Here is a 15,670-nt window from a genome sequence, read left to right as displayed (position 1 = left end):
AGCAGCACACTGGGAGAGTGTGTCCACACAGCAGTTCAGCAGCATTTCAGTTCCCTTTGCCAGCACTGGAAGGGACATTTTGAACCTCTCCACACCCAGGAGCCACAGTGACTGGGAGCAGGATGATCCTGGAATCCCGGGATGGTCTGGATTGGAAGGGACCTTGGAGGTCACCTCGTTGCACCCCCTGGGGATGTGCTCTGCCCCCCCAGCCCCCAGGGGCTCTCGAAGCTCTGCTGAACCAGGATCTGTTCAGATCCACAAAATCCCACAGCCTGTGGAAGCGCTTCCACCAAATCAGACCCAACATCCCCCTTTTCTGCTGATTCCATCCTGCAGGTGCATCGAGGTTCCACCCCTCAAAAAAGTATCCCTGCACACAGATTTTGGCTCGTGGCTTTGATCCAGCAACGCGAGAAGCAAACCCTGGAGTGTGACATCCCAGGCATTGTCTCCAATTTAATCTTCAGGCCGTTTCCCCCCCTGCACACGCAGCCCCAAATTAGCATGTTCAGGAGCACAGAGCCCCTTTCATGTTTACTCATCCTTAGATTGCAAAAATTGTTGTGTGAATTCCTTCTCCAATTAGCTCTGGTACTCAAAAATAAAATATTGTTCCGTTTCCAGCACAGTTCTGATCATTCCTGTCCTTTATACTTTTATTCCCCGGAGTCACTTGAAAAGCGAGCGCTCCTTCCTCCTCCCCTGCAAAGCCCCTTGGAAAATTTTTAAAACAAAAAAACAACCAGTGATTCTAAAGGAAAGGCTTTGGTGGCTGAAGTGCCACTTCCATTCACCTTTCCATGATGGAAGGGAAAAAAATAAAGATCAGAAGGAGGATTTAGACAAAAAGCCAACTAAGTAAAGGTAATTTCTAATACAGAAGAATCTGCCCGTTGTGTAGAGGTGCTTTGTTGAGTGGAACAGAAGAGACATCAGAGACTCTGCAGCAGGTTTTCAAACATTCCCAGCTTCTTTTCCAACACGCCACCCAATTCCACACCAACCCAGAGACACATTTTGGAGTGCCAGTGCCCATGGAATGAAGGTGAGGGAGAACACCCAGTCCCTGCCCACAACGAGCCCCGGCCAGAGGGACACGGGGGCAGAACTGTGAGTGCAGCTGAAAACAGGCACAGGGAAGTTCTGCTTCTGAGAGCCCCAGAGCCACCCAGGGAGTGTATGAGCAATAAGTGGGACAGAACCTGGGACATCTTCCCTCAACCACCCTCATCTCCTCACCCACTGAGGGCTTGGCCCCAACAGGACCGAGAGCCCGACACGTTCACGGTGACAATCCCCACCCCAGAGGGCTGGCCACGAGATAATCCTGGGATAGTTTGGGTTGGAAGGACCTCAGCCAATCCAGTCCAACCCCCTGCCATGGGCAGGGACACCTTCCACTAGCCCAGGGGGCTACAAGCCCCGTCCAACCTGGCCTTGGTTAATGCCACCTATTAAAACCAAGGTTTGGTACTGGAGGGATCCACCTCCATGGCAAAGAACTCTGAAATCCACCAATGGATCCTTTACCCATTCTGTATTTTTTACAGATATTATCTATAAATATTCTACGTTTCTTTCTTTTCCCTCCTTGGGTGACAGGAAGGACTTGGAGTGACCAGAAAAATCACACACAGGCTGTTGTCACACACGAGAACACACAAAAAAAACCCACCCCACCCAAAAAACAACTCGATACAGGAGCCCTCATTAAAAGCAGGGGACAGGGAGCAGGAGAGGAGCTGCCGGTGCCAGCCGTGCCCCCCGGGCGGTGCCGCAGCCGGGATTTCTCCGCACTCCAGGCGAGAGCAGCAGTGAACAGGCTGCTGGAATCAAAAGAGCTCCCCGGCACTCCACCGGCCCGCAGCTCCCATTCCAGGCAAGGAAATTTGCATCCAAAGCATCAAGAGCACTTTACCTCGAGTTTAAAATGAATTCAGAGCAGATCCATGCCGCCAGCTTGTGTTTGTGACTGGAATCCCAGCCAGCGCCAGCCGGAGCCTCTCCCCAGTGAGAGCTCGGGAAGAGGGGAGGGCAGGGAGCAGGAGCAGGAGCAGGGATGGGAAGATGGGGGAGGACAGCACAGCTGCAGCTGGTCCGGCACCATAGGCCACAGCAATTAGTGCTAATTGGGGTATCAGCCCCCTGAGCCTGAAAAGGAACGAGCACTGTCGCAGCTCCCACACAGACAGAGCTTGGAAGCACAAAACCATGGAATTATTTAGGTTGGAAAAGACCTCCAAGATCATGAAGTCCGACCATTCCCCCACCACTGCCAAGGCCACCACTAAACCACGTCCCCAGGAGCCACATCCACGGTTTTTTTGAACACTTCCAGGGGCGGTGACTCCAGCACTGCCCTGGGCAGCCTGTGCCAGCCTGGATCCCTCCTTTTGGGGAGGGAATTTTCCCTAATACCCAGGCTAACCCGACAGGGTGATGCTGTCCTGCCCTGTTAGTTCATTAGCACTGCAGTTAATCTGGCCCAGCCCTGGGGGTGCTGCTGGGGCAGGGCTGGGTGTTCATGCCTGTGCTGGAGCTGGTGGCTCCACTCCATCATATCAGGGCATCTCAAAACCTTGTCAGTCCCAGAGTCATAAAAATCCTTCCCAGACAAGTACTGACAGGGCCAGGTGAAACCCAGAGCAAGAGCCTCTGGTGCCACTGGGAGGGACCCTCCCCAGGCCCACAATCCCCAGGAGTCACCCCAAAACCTGCTGCTCCCCCACCCCGAGGCCAAGAGACACAGTCCCCAAAGGGCACTTCCCCACAGGGCACTTCCAGCTCATCCCAGGGAACTGCTCGGGGGAAGATCTGTCTTTCAGGGCACCAGGATTTGTCTCCAGCTTCCCCAGGTGCTGGCAGTGCCCTGGCAGCCACATGTCTGGTCTGTGAGTGCCATCTACAGGGATCCCCTGTGCCCCAGCCCCTCGTGCTGCCCCCCAGCCCCACAGAACCCCACCAGCAAGGAGGGTAAGTCAGGGAGCAAAGGAAACCCTCTTTCCCCTCGGTGCTCCAGCAGCAGAGCAGGCAGGCCTGGGGACAGAGCCCAGGGCAGGGGGGGACCCGGGGAACATGGATTCCCATTTCTCAGTGCCACTGAGCCACACAGCAGGAATGAGATGGATGAGAAGCAGATGTGAGAGGCAGGGAACGCCCTCGGGTTTGTTCTGGGTCCAATTCCCTGCAGGGAGGAGCCAGGACATTCAGCCTGGACAAGTCTGGGGGGACATTCACGGGGCCCTGCAGCTTCCTCAGGAGGGGCAGCTCCAACCTCTGCTCTGGTGACCAGTGACAGGACCCAGGGAAGGGCTGGAGCTGTGCCAGGGTCAGGTTGGATCTCAGGAAAAGGTTCTTCCCCCAGAGGCTGGTTGGGCACTGCCCAGGCTCCCCAGGGCAGTGGGCACAGCCCCAAGGCTGCCAGAGCTCCAGGAGGGTTTGGACAATGCTCTGAGGGACAGGGTGGGATTGTTGGGGTGTCTGTGCAGGGCCAGGGGTTGGACTCGATGGCCCTTGTGGGTCCCTTCCAGCCCAGGAGACTTCACGATTCTGTGATCCAGGGAACAGCCTCTCCTCCCCTGCTCCCAGATAAATAAAATGCATCTTGGTTCTTCTGCTGTGGAGAGGCCAGGATGGCCCTCGCTGGGATTGTACGTGGTTTTCTATACAAGAAACTGAATTAATGTGAGAACAGGGAGAAAGGAAAGGGAGGAGACTCTAGAAAATTGAAACCAACTCAGAGGTAATTGGAGAATCACAGGATCCCAGAATGTTTGGCTTGGAAGAGTCCTTAAAGGCCATCCAGTTCCACTCCCTGTCATGGGCAGGGACACCTTCCAGTAGACCAGGTTGCTCCAAATCCCATCCAGCCTGGCCTTGGACACTTCTAGATGTGGCACAAGGTGAGCAGTAGCCCTGAGAGCACACGGGGGGACAGTGTCACTGTCCTGTGAGAGGGAGCAGCGCAGGGGGAAAACACAACTCCATAAATCCATGAACCCACCACAGCAGCCCCATGCCACGGAGGGAGGGGTGGGCTGGAATGCTTTATTCCACTTGTTCCAGGTACAAGGGAGGGGATGCTGCAATGACAGAAAAACCATCAATGGATTCAGGGCCAGTGGCATTTAAAGACAAATCAGCGATTCCATGGGAGGGTGAAACAGGAGCTGCTCCTCGTGGAGCTCAGACAACAACGTGCTTAGGGGCTGTTTATTGACTCCAGGGCACCCACTCCCACCACAGGCCCCTCTCCCAGCACCTCCCGGGGCTGCAGATCCCATTCCAGGCCCGGGAACACAACAGGAGCACGTGGTGAGTGACAGAGCCGACCTCACTCTGCTCCCCTTCAATCCCGTTAACCCCCAGAGGGCCCAGCTGGGCTGGGCAGGTCAACACCCACAGCAGAGCACCCACAGAGCCTCCCAGAGCAGAGAGGGATCGTGTAAACTTCACAAATTTGGCTTTGGCTTAAGCAGCAGCGACGGTTTGGAGGTCCTGCTTGAGGTTCCCTCTGACCCAAATCATTCAACATCAACCAAATCCTCCGCTCCTGCGAGGTGAGGAAACTTGAGAATTGCAGACCCCACCTGCCCAGCAAGAGAGGAGCCCAAGGAATGCTCAGGTTTAATCACTTCAGGTAAAGGAAGGCCCAGGAATGTGTTGGCTGCAGTGGACTGGGACAGATGGGCTCATCTGGGCTCATCAGCACAAGGAATAACTTTCCAGAGGAACTGAAGAGCCAGGGAAGTTAGCACGTGCAGCCCTGCAGGATCAGGGGATCCCTGACCATGGATCACACAGCTCCCATCAGCCACAGGGAAGCTGTGGCCAGACTGAGCCATCCCAGTGATTCCCACAGGGAACCTCTGCCTGCTTCCATCTGCAGCAGCTCCCCGAGCAGGGAGCACCTGGATCAGGTGTAAGAGGATCCCAGTGACAGGAAAGCAGGGCCCATCCAGTGCTGAGAGCACATGGCAGAGTGATTAAAAACATGTATCTGTGTATTTTAAAATCATTTGTGCACATGGGAGATGGAGCTGCCAGGGGGGTGGGATTTCTCCAGGAAACCTCCCCCGCCCTGCACGGAAAAACACGTCCCCTTGCACAGGATCCCACCAGGATCCCACCAGGATCCCACCAGGATCCCAGCACTCCCTCCTCCACCTCAGGGGATCCTGGAGCACCAGCCAGACCCCAACACTTCCCTCTGTCCCCTCCTGCAGTGTCAGCCCTGCCCCCTGATCCGCAGGGGATGTGCAAACCAAAGGAATGGAGCCAAAGACATTCTCAATATTCACCTTAGAGGTGACTCAGGGACCTCCCTGCCCGCAGGGCAACTCCCCTGGCTGCTCCAAACAAAGGCACTGCCAGCTTGGGGTGCAAATGGGATTTAAGTTTCCAAGGAAGGGCCTGGACACGAGCACTTGGCAAGCAGTTTTCAGTTTTAGCAGCAGATCCACCCGACAACGACCTCCTGACACATTCACCTTTGGTCCTACACAATCAGATCCCAAATATCCACACAATGGGCTGCAGGAAAGATCCCAGCTGAGTACCAGCAATGGAGTGAAACTCCAGCACCCTTGAGAGGAGATAACTCACAGTTCAGGGCTGTCCTGAATCACAGTCACAGGGGTCAGGGTCCCCTTTTTCCAGGCATCAGCTGCTCCAGGACACTCCTCACACCTGCAGTTCAGGTGGTCCAACTCTCACCTGGCTCTTCCCCAGGTGTCTCAAAGTCCAGACCGTGGCAGATGTCACACACGTGTCCCTGGGTGTCACACACGTGTCCCTGGTGCCACACACGTGTCCCTGGTGCCACACACGTGTCCCTGGTGAGCACACACGTGTCCCTGGTGAGCATACAATGGGCTGGGCAGAACAGTCCAGGCACTCCCAGCCCCACAGGCCACAGGGATGTGGCTCTTCTGGAGAAACACCCCTTTGGGTTGTGGCCCCTCTCATTTGTAAACATGGCTGTAAACCCGAGAATGACCCAGATTATCCCTGTGACTGCTAATCCTGCAAAATTGAGCCCATTTAACTCGTTCCCAAAGCTGTTCTGTCTGAGCTATCACACCCCCACCCCGTTTTGTAGCAGACCCCCAGAGCTCTCCCAGCTCCTCCTGGGCTGGAGCTCATTGCAGAGACACTTTCCAAAGAAGTAACCTGATATTGCATGAAGGAAAGAGGGTCAGCCTGGAAAAGGAATCCCCTCATCTGACGCTTCCAGCTGACCCCTAGGGCTGAGACAGAGAGATATGAGCACCCTGAAACACCAACACCCTGGGCACGGCCCAGAGCTCCCATTTCACGTGCTGAGCATCATCCAGGAGCAGCACCTCAGCATCTCCCCATGCAGTGAGCAGCTCCCAAGACACCTCAGCTCTGCCTTTCCCCAGAAATGTCCCCAAAAATGCATGTGAAGAAAACAGGCTTGGTCCCCTTTCCCCTGCCCCAGCCATGGAAGGGTTTGAACTGTTAATTAATAGTCACTGTAAGCAAGATGTGAAACTTGAGCACTGGAGATTCCACTGGGCTTGGACCCTCTGTCAGTCCAGGCAGGTGGTGCTGCTGGTCCCGAGTCATCTGCAAAAACAGGGAAAAAAGAAGACAGCCAAAAATCAAGGGGAGCATGGACAGTGTGAAGGGGGAGAGCTGAGGGCTGGGCAGCTGCTGAGGTGACATTCCTTGAGCTGACACTCCTTGAGCTGACATTCCTCCTCAGCTTAAAAGACCCTCCCCCAAAATCGAACCTATGGGAAGCATGGTTCTAGGAAAGCAGGAACGGATGTCCCAATGGGACTGGGAGTTTGAACTGGGATATGATTTGGAAGCAGCTCCTAAGCTGAAAAAAAACAGGAATTTTTGTTTTCCTGTCTAACACAGGGAGGTTCAGACTGGGCACAAGGGCTGCCTCTCCCTCCAACAGCCCTGGCGACCCCACAGCCGTGTCCAAATCACCCAGGGCCGTCCCTGTCAGTGAGACCTTTCTGGGTGAGAAAATGGGAAAAGCAAGATAAATCCGTGTGCCAACACAGAGACCACACACAGGCCTTAATTCATGCAGATCTGTTTGTAGGAGCCGTGCCAAAGCTCCCACGGCTGTAGGAAAGGCGCCTCAGCCCCTGGTGAGGAGAAGAGAAGCACACAAAGCACACAAAACACACCAAACCCTCCCTCACCGCCGCAGGTTCCGTGTCTCGAACACGGTGTCCTCGTCGCTGTCGAGGGAGCCCAGCTCGATGTTCTCGTCGTGGCTCGAGAGCAGCCCGTACTTCTTCTGGGGCTTCTTCAACCTGAAACGGGTTTGGGGCTCGTTCCTGGGGCCCTCAGACCTGCGGCTGAGGGACAGGGAGGGCACAGGGAGCTGCTGTCCCAGCGCAGGGACACGGCGCCGATCCGAGCCAAAGGGCAGAGCCAACGGGACCAATGGGAGGTGGTTTGTCATTGCTAATTACCCCGGGTAATTAACAGCGGTGTGAATTTACAGTGCTTTGGACGGGCTGACAAAGAGATGCACAGGGGAGCAGAGCCCTGGTTGGCAGAGAGAGGGAGGGAGGGAGGGAAGGGGGATCCAGGGAAAATGGGCACAAACCTGGGATCAGGAGAGGTCCGAGGCAGGCAAGAGGACAGTGGACACCGTGATCGGCTCCAGGGGGACCCAGATCAGGACTGGGACTGGCAGGGGCACGGCCACGGGGGGCAGGCACCGGGACAACCGGGACCAGGACAGGCAAGGACACGTCCCAGACCAGGGGGAACCAGGACTGGGGCGAGCAGGGCAGAACCGCGGGACAGGGGACACCGGGACCCGCAGGGACACGGACACAGCCCCGCCGGGGGTACCCGCCCCTCCCGCACTCACCGGAACGCCCGCAGCACGAAATAGAGCGCGGCCAGCGCCGACAGCGCGCTCAGCACATACACCGCCCGCCTCAGCACCGGCAGCCCCGGCCCCGCCAGCAACCCCGGCCCGGGCGGGCGCTGCGTCTCCGGCGACGGCCGCGTCCCGTTCCCCGTGGCCGCCCGCGGCGCCTCCGTGCTGTTGGCCGGGCCGGGGGCGGCGGCGCGGCCGAGGGGCAGCAGGAGAATGAGGAGGATGAGGAGCGGCCGCATGGCCGGGCCGGGCCAGGCCGGGAGCGGGGCGGGAGCGGCGGCCGCAGGAAGGCGCCGGGACGGTGCGCTCGGCGCAGGCACCGCCCGGGCCCCGCGGAGCCGCTCGCGGGTTCCGGGGCTCCGCCGTTCCGGGCCGCCCCTGACCCGCTCACGGAGCCTCGGCAGGGCCGACATTTTGCCCGCAGGATCATCGCTGTCCCCTCACGGCCGCCGCCACCTCCGCGGGGCCGCCATTTCCCCCGCGCTGCAAGACCCCGTCCCTCAGAGCCGCCATTTTCCCCTCAGGGTCGTCCTTCCGCGCTCAGGGCCGTCATGTCTCCCTCGGGGCCGCCATTTCCCTCTCACAGCAAGACCCCCTCCCTCAGACCTGCCATTTTCCTCTCGGAGTCGTTCTTCCTCCCTCATGGCCGCCATTCCCCCCTGAGGGCATCAGTTCTCCCTCGGGGTCGCCATTTCCCCCTCACAGCAAGACCCTCAGGGCACCCATTTCCCCCTCAGGGCCGTCCCTCCTCCCTCGGGACCGTCACTGCCCTTCCAGGGCCATCATTTCCCCCTCAGGGCCACCCTTTCCCCCTGAGAGTCACCATTTCTCTATCACAGCAAGACCCCCTCCCTCAGAACCACCATTTCCCCCTGAGTGTCACCATTCCCCCACCACGAGGGCCATTCCCGCCCCCGAGGTGGACACTGCTGGAAACAGGAGCGTTTTGAGCATTTCTAAACACCAGTCTTGTTCCTCCACAGACACTCCAGGCTGACCAGGGCTCTGTCACTGCCCTGCACCACCACTCTGCTCCCAGATTTCTCTCAGGGAAGGGCTCAAGCTGCCCAGACACACAGGACTTTAAAAAGGGCATTTTTGTTAAAAATGGGTCACCCAAGCTCACACCAGATGTCACATCAGCCACATGGCACCCAAACAAATTCCCGAGGATGCCACTTGGTTCTACATCCAGCAATTCCCTCATCTATCTGTGCAACACGTCATTATTGCAGCGCTGTAATTAGCAATGCCAAAAATAACAGCACCTCCACCCAGGCTCTATTTTTGTATCTATTCATTATTCCTACCTGCACTAAAGCATTCCATTTAGGGAGGCCTTAAAAAGCATTACTTTCTAAGTATTTTCAGCTTGAATTCGTTTAAACTTTCACCTGACTACATTTTTCTCAGCAAAGATTCCACACACTCTTGAGCTTTCGTTATATTTAATATCCTTCTGGGGCTCTTATTACTGGGAAATGATGTGTAAGGAGTCCTCAGGGCTCATGAGTGAGCACCTCACTTACCACCTCACCAAATTCCAATTTTATCCATTAAAAAAAGGAGAGAAAAAGGCAGAACGAAGCAATCAACTGTTAAGACAAGAAAATCGGGCAGGAGCAGCTGAGACCATCAGAAACTCACTGCCCTCACCCCTCATTCTGCCATACCCTGGTCTGAAACAGTGTCAGCCTCTCCCAAGATAAATCCTACTAGTGAGCTGCCACATTTTTGGAATTTAACCAAAAACAAGACCTCGTTTTCCATGAAGATCAGGCATCGATCTGCTTGGAGCCCCAACCACCACAGCACTGGTGTGTTCTGTGCTCTGAACTAGGCTGTGCACCAGTAAGTTTCTTGCCAAAAAAACATTCTTATGTTTCCCACGAAAGTACCACAGAGATTTGGGGTTTTTTTTTCCACATTGCAGTATTTTATTCTGGCTTAACTGACTTGTTCAATTGACCCCATGTAAAAACAGCACCACCACTGCTGTGGGCTCTTCATCTCCCCACTGCATTCAGGGTCTGCCTGTCCTTCTTGGTCTTCTCTGATGCCTTTCGGTGCTGAAATGAAATAAAAGAGAATTGGAAGGGGGATAAAGATATGGGGACCCCCAAAAGAGGGTTAACTGGACCACTCGGAGCACAAGGCTGTGAAACAGGGACACACCAAAGCTTTTGGGTCAGGAAAAGCTCGGGGGCAAGGGGTGGACAGAAGGGACGTTACCTGGTTGGCAAACTCAGTCTGGCACCCCTGGAACGCAGCTCTGCTCCCTCAGGATCCGCTCAGGCTCCGGGCCGTGCCCCTGGTCCCTTCAGCCTGCCAAAGCAGAGAGGCATTAACAGGAACGCCGGGCAGAGGCTGCACGTCCCCCACCTCCCCACACAGCTCACAGCGTACGAGGGTCTCACAAGCCATCGCTGAACCCATCACACCACAAAGCACAGTCTGGGAAAACTGTTCCGGGCCGGCTGCTGCCCGTGCTCAGCCAGCCCATGGATTGGATCCCTAAGCAGAGAGTTAACACTTGGACATGGCTGCTTAGGAAGTGTGGGCCATGGGAAAAAGTTAATGGCAACAAGTAGGATGGCAAAGAAAGCTACAATTAAAGTGAGCAACTTAATGAAGTCTAGGAAGAGTCTCAATAGATGAACACATATCGAGTCAGGGAGTTCGTTCCCATCTTGCTTCCGTACCTACAGCAAGACACGGCTGCATGCCCAACTCTGATCTGTGGAACCCAAGGTGTGCCACAAGCCAAAGGTTGCATACGGCATGGGTTAAACGTTTTTCCAGCAGCTGACCAAAATTGTCAAAAGGAATATTTCACAGGTACATTAGACTTTCAAATGAGCTCTCAACAAGAGGAAGGATGCGGACATGAGCAAAAGGAGTTACCTCGAATTACAGGACTATTTCCACATATGAACTAGCCAAGAGAGCAGCTCTCGTCTCAGAGGTTTCTGTTGGAGGCACAACACTTCTTTTCTCCAAGGACACTGCAGTTTCCATTTGCTAGCAAAGAATTCTTAGAACTTGTAAGCAATGACACAGCTACCTAAGCCCGGCATTCCCCTACATCGCACACGCGCTCGGCACGCAGGGAACAGCCCAGGGACTACAGCACTGGCTCTTCTCTACAGCTTCCCAGTGTAGGCTACAGCAGGTTTTGAGCAAACATCCATTAGGCCTTCCTGACATTCCAGCTGCGCTTTGCTCCTAACACACCCTCAGGTTTGTAGTTCCAGCCTCTAGACAAGTTGGACCGTTTTATGTGAAATTTGTTGGCCAATTCACATGTCAAGACCGATTTTAGGATTAAATTCCAGCACTTGGTCAATCGTCTGGCTGGCTCTGCCACTATCCCTAATCTTCTCCTCTCGCTCCCAGATTGTTCTTCGTCTCCAAGGGTTGTTTTGTGCAATGAAATGTAAATGTCAGGAGCAGAGTTCATTTCAGACGGTCTTTTAATAGGCTTCGTAAAGCCAAAGAAAACTGTATACAGGAATCCTTTACCACTTCAAATACAACAGCAATGGAATATGCATATTTCTTCCAGTAAAAAAGGACAATATAAATAAACATTTTCAAGAACCTCTTTATGGTAAGTTTGCAAGTCTAGTTCTGGGTCATTTACATCGTTACAACAGTAAAAATACCGTTATGCGGGTTGAACATACAAGCACGTTTCTCTTTAGATATATCAAGGTGGTTTGCCTTCCAACGGAACCCAGGCCGCATTCCTACCTTGCTACACTAAAGGAATGTTACAAAAGACGAAGGTAATGCACTTGAAAAAAAAAAAATAGTCCACAGCTTGTTCAGCTTCCAGTGAACATCGGTTCAAAGTCCTTTCTAGCTCAAAAGAAACTGAATTGGGGCCCCAACTTTAAAAAAAAAAAAAAAAAAGTAACACCTTGGCTCATTCATGGAGGATAAAATAAAATCTGAAGTGCTTTCAAAAAAGATTAAAACCACTTGAAAGCAGAGCTTTCTCCAAGACAGTCTAATCAGACCATCTCATTTCAGAAGCTGCCAGGCTGTGTTTGACAAGATCAGAACTGATAATACTACAAAAGTGAAAATACAAGTAGATGTACTACACAATAACCATTTCAGCGAAGCTCCAAAAATCTTTATAAATACAGCCATTGGAAGGACGATCTTGAGTCAGGAAGGATTTTTACTCGTTGTGTGTAGCTGAGGACAAGAAGCAGGCACAATTGTAAAGGCACTGAAGCAAAGACAAGTTCCAGCATTTTACTCCCTTGCATTATTCCGAGGCTACTGCTACTTGGCTACTGTGAGATCCCCCACCCGCGGGTCAGAGCGTAAGGGCAGCCAGAACAACCTTTTTAACACTTGCTTTGCCTTAGATCCGAGCAACTCCTGCACATGCATTAAATTAGAATCTCCCGGCACCACCACGTCCACAGCCTGAGCCTGCCCCACTCCAGGCTCAGGCTCAGCAGGTTCAGAGCTCCTACAGCACACGGACTCAGCGCTCCCGCTCGGAGCGGCACTTACCGTAACTGTCGTAGCTGTCTCTGTAGGAGCCTCCCGAGTTCCTGTCTCCATAGCCACCTTGACTCCTGCGGGACAAACAGCACCTGCTTCACACCTGCTCAACCCTTCCTGTGACCCCCCCCGGGGCTGGCAGAGCTCCCCCACGGCCCCCGGCGCCGCACGGGCCTTACCTGCTATTATAGTAGTCTCTGGAGCCGTTATAGCCTCCGCTTCTGGAGTCGAATCTGCTGCCGCCATAGCCTCTCTCTCCACCTCCTTGGAAGAACAGCACACGTAGATTTATTAGGCAGTCTGACAAGTGACACCCCCCCTCCAGGCCCCGTGGGTCACCCACACGCTCTCACCTCTGGAGAAGCCGCGGCCCCGGCCTCGGCCCCCGCGGAAGAAGCCCCGGCCCCCCGAGGACCCCCCTCTGTAGCCACGGGATCTGTTCTCGGAGGATTTCCCAGCCTGGTCCACTCGGATCTGACGCCCATCTACGGACTGAAACAGAACCACAATCAGCCCACACAAAGGTCAAATATCTAAACAGCCAAGCACAGATGCAGTGAGTTACACAGCTTCACCATCAGCCAAGCACTACCACAATTTACTGATTCTTACACAAGGAACGCTTTATGTCCTGTCACAACTGAGCCAAAAAGACAAATAAATTGGTATTTAAACTGGATATAATTCCCATTGTATAGGAATTCCTATAGAATTCCACTCTTTCACAGTTACACAGGTAAAACCATAGAATTTTTGTAACAGGTATAAATTGCTAAACACACATTTGTAACATCATGAAACCATCTTATTTACATCTGTATAATTTCATGCCCTTAAAACACTGGCATTTATCTGTTTTCCCACACAGACTGAACAACAGCACATCTCCCCTGATCCTCTTATGTTTTTGGTAATAAAGAATCAGTTCCAGGGCCTCCTCACCTTTCCATTCATGGCCATCATTGCGTCCTTTGCATCATCGATGTTTTCAAAAGTAACAAACCCAAAACCTCTGGATCTCTGAGTTTCTCTGTCTTTAACCACCACGACTGTTGAAAGGATGGAAAAAAAAAAACCAACACATCAGCACCTGGGGAATGTAACAAGCCAGTGGAAGCCAGCACGGCTTGGCTCTGCAGTCTCACCTTCCGAAATCTGTCCGTATTTAGAGAAGACTTGCTCCAACGACTGCTCGTTGGTGTCGAAACTGAGCCCGCCGACAAAGAGCTTTCCCTCGTCTGATGCCATCCTGACCTGCCAAACCAGCAGAACCAAGTCAGCGACTCACAAAACACATTCCCAACGAGGTCCGAAAGACTAAACCGTTCTAAGGCCACCTACGACAACAGCGATGTGGGCTCACCGCCGCACGAGGCTCCTCACACGCCACCGAGGCCGCGATTCCAGCGGCGGTGGGGGGGTCTCCTCCCGGCCGGCCGGGCCCAGCGCCGCCCCCGCGGGACCCCCGGCCCCCGCCCGCACGGGCCCAGCGCGCATGCGCACGCCGCGGCGCCGCCTGCCGGCCGGCCCGACGCGACACCGCCCCCTCCCTCCCGCCCGCCGCCATTTTGCACGGCCGAGGCCCCGTCGCCATTTTGTTTCCGCGCGCGCGTTTCCCCCCTCCGCGGCCCTTTCCCCTTCCCCCCCCCGCCTCCACACACACGGCCCAGCCGGGCCCGCTCCGCCGCGCTCCCCACGCCCGCGGCTCACACCGAGCGCCGGGGCGGGCGCCGCGGCCCGGCCTACCCTGTGACCCGGCCCTCCGCCCCCGGGACGCGGCTCCGCTCGGCGCAGCCCCCCCCCGGCCCGGCGCGACCGCCCCTCGCGGCGGCACTCACCGGTGCCCGGGCGGTGCGGGATCGACACAGCACTTCAAAGCCTCAGCGCAATGTACGGCGAGCCTGGCGGGGCGGCGCCTTATAAACGCCCGCGCTCCGCCCCGCCCATTCATGAATATGCAGATTAATCCCGCTGCAAGGCGGGGCGATTACGCCACCAAAGCGCTGCCACCGCCGCACCACCCGATTGGGCGGGATTTCGTTAATATTCATGAGCCGCGGCGGGGAGCGAGGGGAGGGGCGCGCAAACAAACCAGCCGAGTGGCCCCGCCCCCTCCGCCCATCCGGGGGCGGGGCGCGGTGGGCGCCGCCGATTGGCTGCGCTCGCGGGGGCGGGCGGGAGCGCCCCTGTGAGAGGGAAGGAAGTGGAGGCCGCTGATTGGCCGGGGGGCCGCACGCCCCGTCCACACCGCGAGCTGGGGGCGTGTCCGCGCTGCCCCAGTTTCGCGCCCTTCTCGCAATGCGGCGGCGGCCGCAGACAAAGGGGCCGCCTCAGGGGCCGCCGCCATCTTGGGCGGCGAGCGCTGCCCCCGGCCCGGACCCGGAGGCTCCTCCCGCCGTGTCCCCTCCTGTCACCCCCGGCCCAGGGCCCCGTCCTGTCACCACCCCTCCTTCCTGCCCCACGGCCCGTAGGGAACGATCCCTTCAGCCTCCTCCTCTCAGTGTTGTCCCACACACACAGTTGGGAGAGCTCAGCACGATGAGTGTGAGAAGCAGCCAAAGCGACAAAAATTTTGTTCAAAACATAATAATAAAAGATCTTTGCTCAGCCCGTTTCCCACTGAAATGTTTAAAAGCCCACCCTGAGGTTTCCCTAAGGTGAGAACGCCTCCAGCAGTAAAATGCGTGTCTCACTGAGGGGCTACAGCGGCTTGAAAAAGCCCTTAAAATAAAAACGTTCAGTGTTTCATAAGATAATTACAATCTCGTGTAGAAAATGCAGAAAAAGTGTTTCAAAATGCAGAAGAGGAAGGAACTCGAGGGAGGGAACAAATATATGGGAGAGGAGGAGACTGGCAGGAAGGAACAGGGAGGAAAACGGGAAGGAAACACGGCGAGGACGAGGACGGGGCTGTGGTGTCACCGTGTGTGGGGACAGGACCGGACACACCACGGGTCACTGTGTGTGTCCCCCGGCCAGGGACAGGACCGGACACACCACGGGTCACTGTGCGTGTCCCCCGGCCAGGGACAGGACCGGACACACCACGGGTCACTGTGTGTGTCCCCCGGCCAGGGACAGGACTGGACACACCACGGGTCACTGTGTGTGTCCCCCGGCCAGGGACAGGTCTGGCCACATCGGCGCTGCCTCCAGAAATTCCCCGTAATTCCCACTGCAGTTCACAGCAGGAACGTGCGGCCGCCCTCCTTCCGTTCTTCCGTCCTTCCCTCCCAGCTGCACAGAATAAATAAAACCACT

The 15,670-nt window shown here is 55.5% G+C and overlaps 3 protein-coding genes across 6 annotated transcripts in view; all 3 read right to left on the bottom strand.

The window, feature by feature from the left end:
* NDUFS7 (NADH:ubiquinone oxidoreductase core subunit S7) overlaps positions 1–8,358 on the bottom strand; it is a 102,142-nt gene extending 93,784 nt beyond the window's left edge. The window contains exon 1 of the mRNA XM_051811018.1: positions 8,351–8,358. Coding sequence (XP_051666978.1) covers positions 8,351–8,358 — 8 coding nt within the window. The remainder of the gene's footprint in view (positions 1–8,350) is intronic.
* FAM174C (family with sequence similarity 174 member C) lies at positions 3,994–8,304 on the bottom strand. Of its 2 annotated transcripts, none has more exons than XM_051811007.1 (3): positions 7,874–8,304; positions 7,176–7,304; positions 3,994–6,594 (listed from the first exon to the last, which is right to left on the bottom strand). In XM_051811007.1, exons 1-2 carry the CDS (start codon positions 8,296–8,298, stop codon positions 7,187–7,189), a joined length of 543 nt encoding a protein of 180 aa, XP_051666967.1. In that variant the 5' UTR covers positions 8,299–8,304; the 3' UTR covers positions 3,994–6,594; positions 7,176–7,186. The 2 variants fall into 2 exon arrangements, with proteins under 2 accessions (XP_051666967.1, XP_051666966.1); XM_051811006.1 differs by having other exon boundaries at positions 7,191–7,304.
* A 1,439-nt stretch (positions 8,359–9,797) lies between the features above and the next one.
* On the bottom strand, positions 9,798–14,490 carry CIRBP (cold inducible RNA binding protein). Of its 3 annotated transcripts, XM_051811010.1 has the most exons (8): positions 14,248–14,490; positions 13,555–13,663; positions 13,352–13,458; positions 12,763–12,901; positions 12,589–12,673; positions 12,419–12,483; positions 10,118–10,210; positions 9,798–9,954 (listed from the first exon to the last, which is right to left on the bottom strand). In XM_051811010.1, exons 2-7 carry the CDS (start codon positions 13,655–13,657, stop codon positions 10,206–10,208), a joined length of 504 nt encoding a protein of 167 aa, XP_051666970.1. In that variant the 5' UTR covers positions 13,658–13,663; positions 14,248–14,490; the 3' UTR covers positions 9,798–9,954; positions 10,118–10,205. The 3 variants fall into 3 exon arrangements, with proteins under 3 accessions (XP_051666970.1, XP_051666969.1, XP_051666968.1); XM_051811009.1 differs by lacking the exons at positions 9,798–9,954; positions 10,118–10,210 and adding an exon at positions 11,341–12,091; XM_051811008.1 differs by lacking the exons at positions 9,798–9,954; positions 10,118–10,210 and having other exon boundaries at positions 11,341–12,483.
* Positions 14,491–15,670: the final 1,180 nt, after the last annotated feature.

The sequence above is a fragment of the Manacus candei genome, unplaced genomic scaffold (assembly GCF_025592945.1).
Source record: "Manacus candei isolate 608988 ecotype Guabito, Panama unplaced genomic scaffold, ASM2559294v1 h1tg000080l, whole genome shotgun sequence".
NCBI classification, from domain to species: domain Eukaryota; kingdom Metazoa; phylum Chordata; class Aves; order Passeriformes; family Pipridae; genus Manacus; species Manacus candei.
The sequence above is the reverse complement of the archived record's forward strand: the minus strand, read 5'-3'. Positions and strand labels throughout refer to the sequence as shown.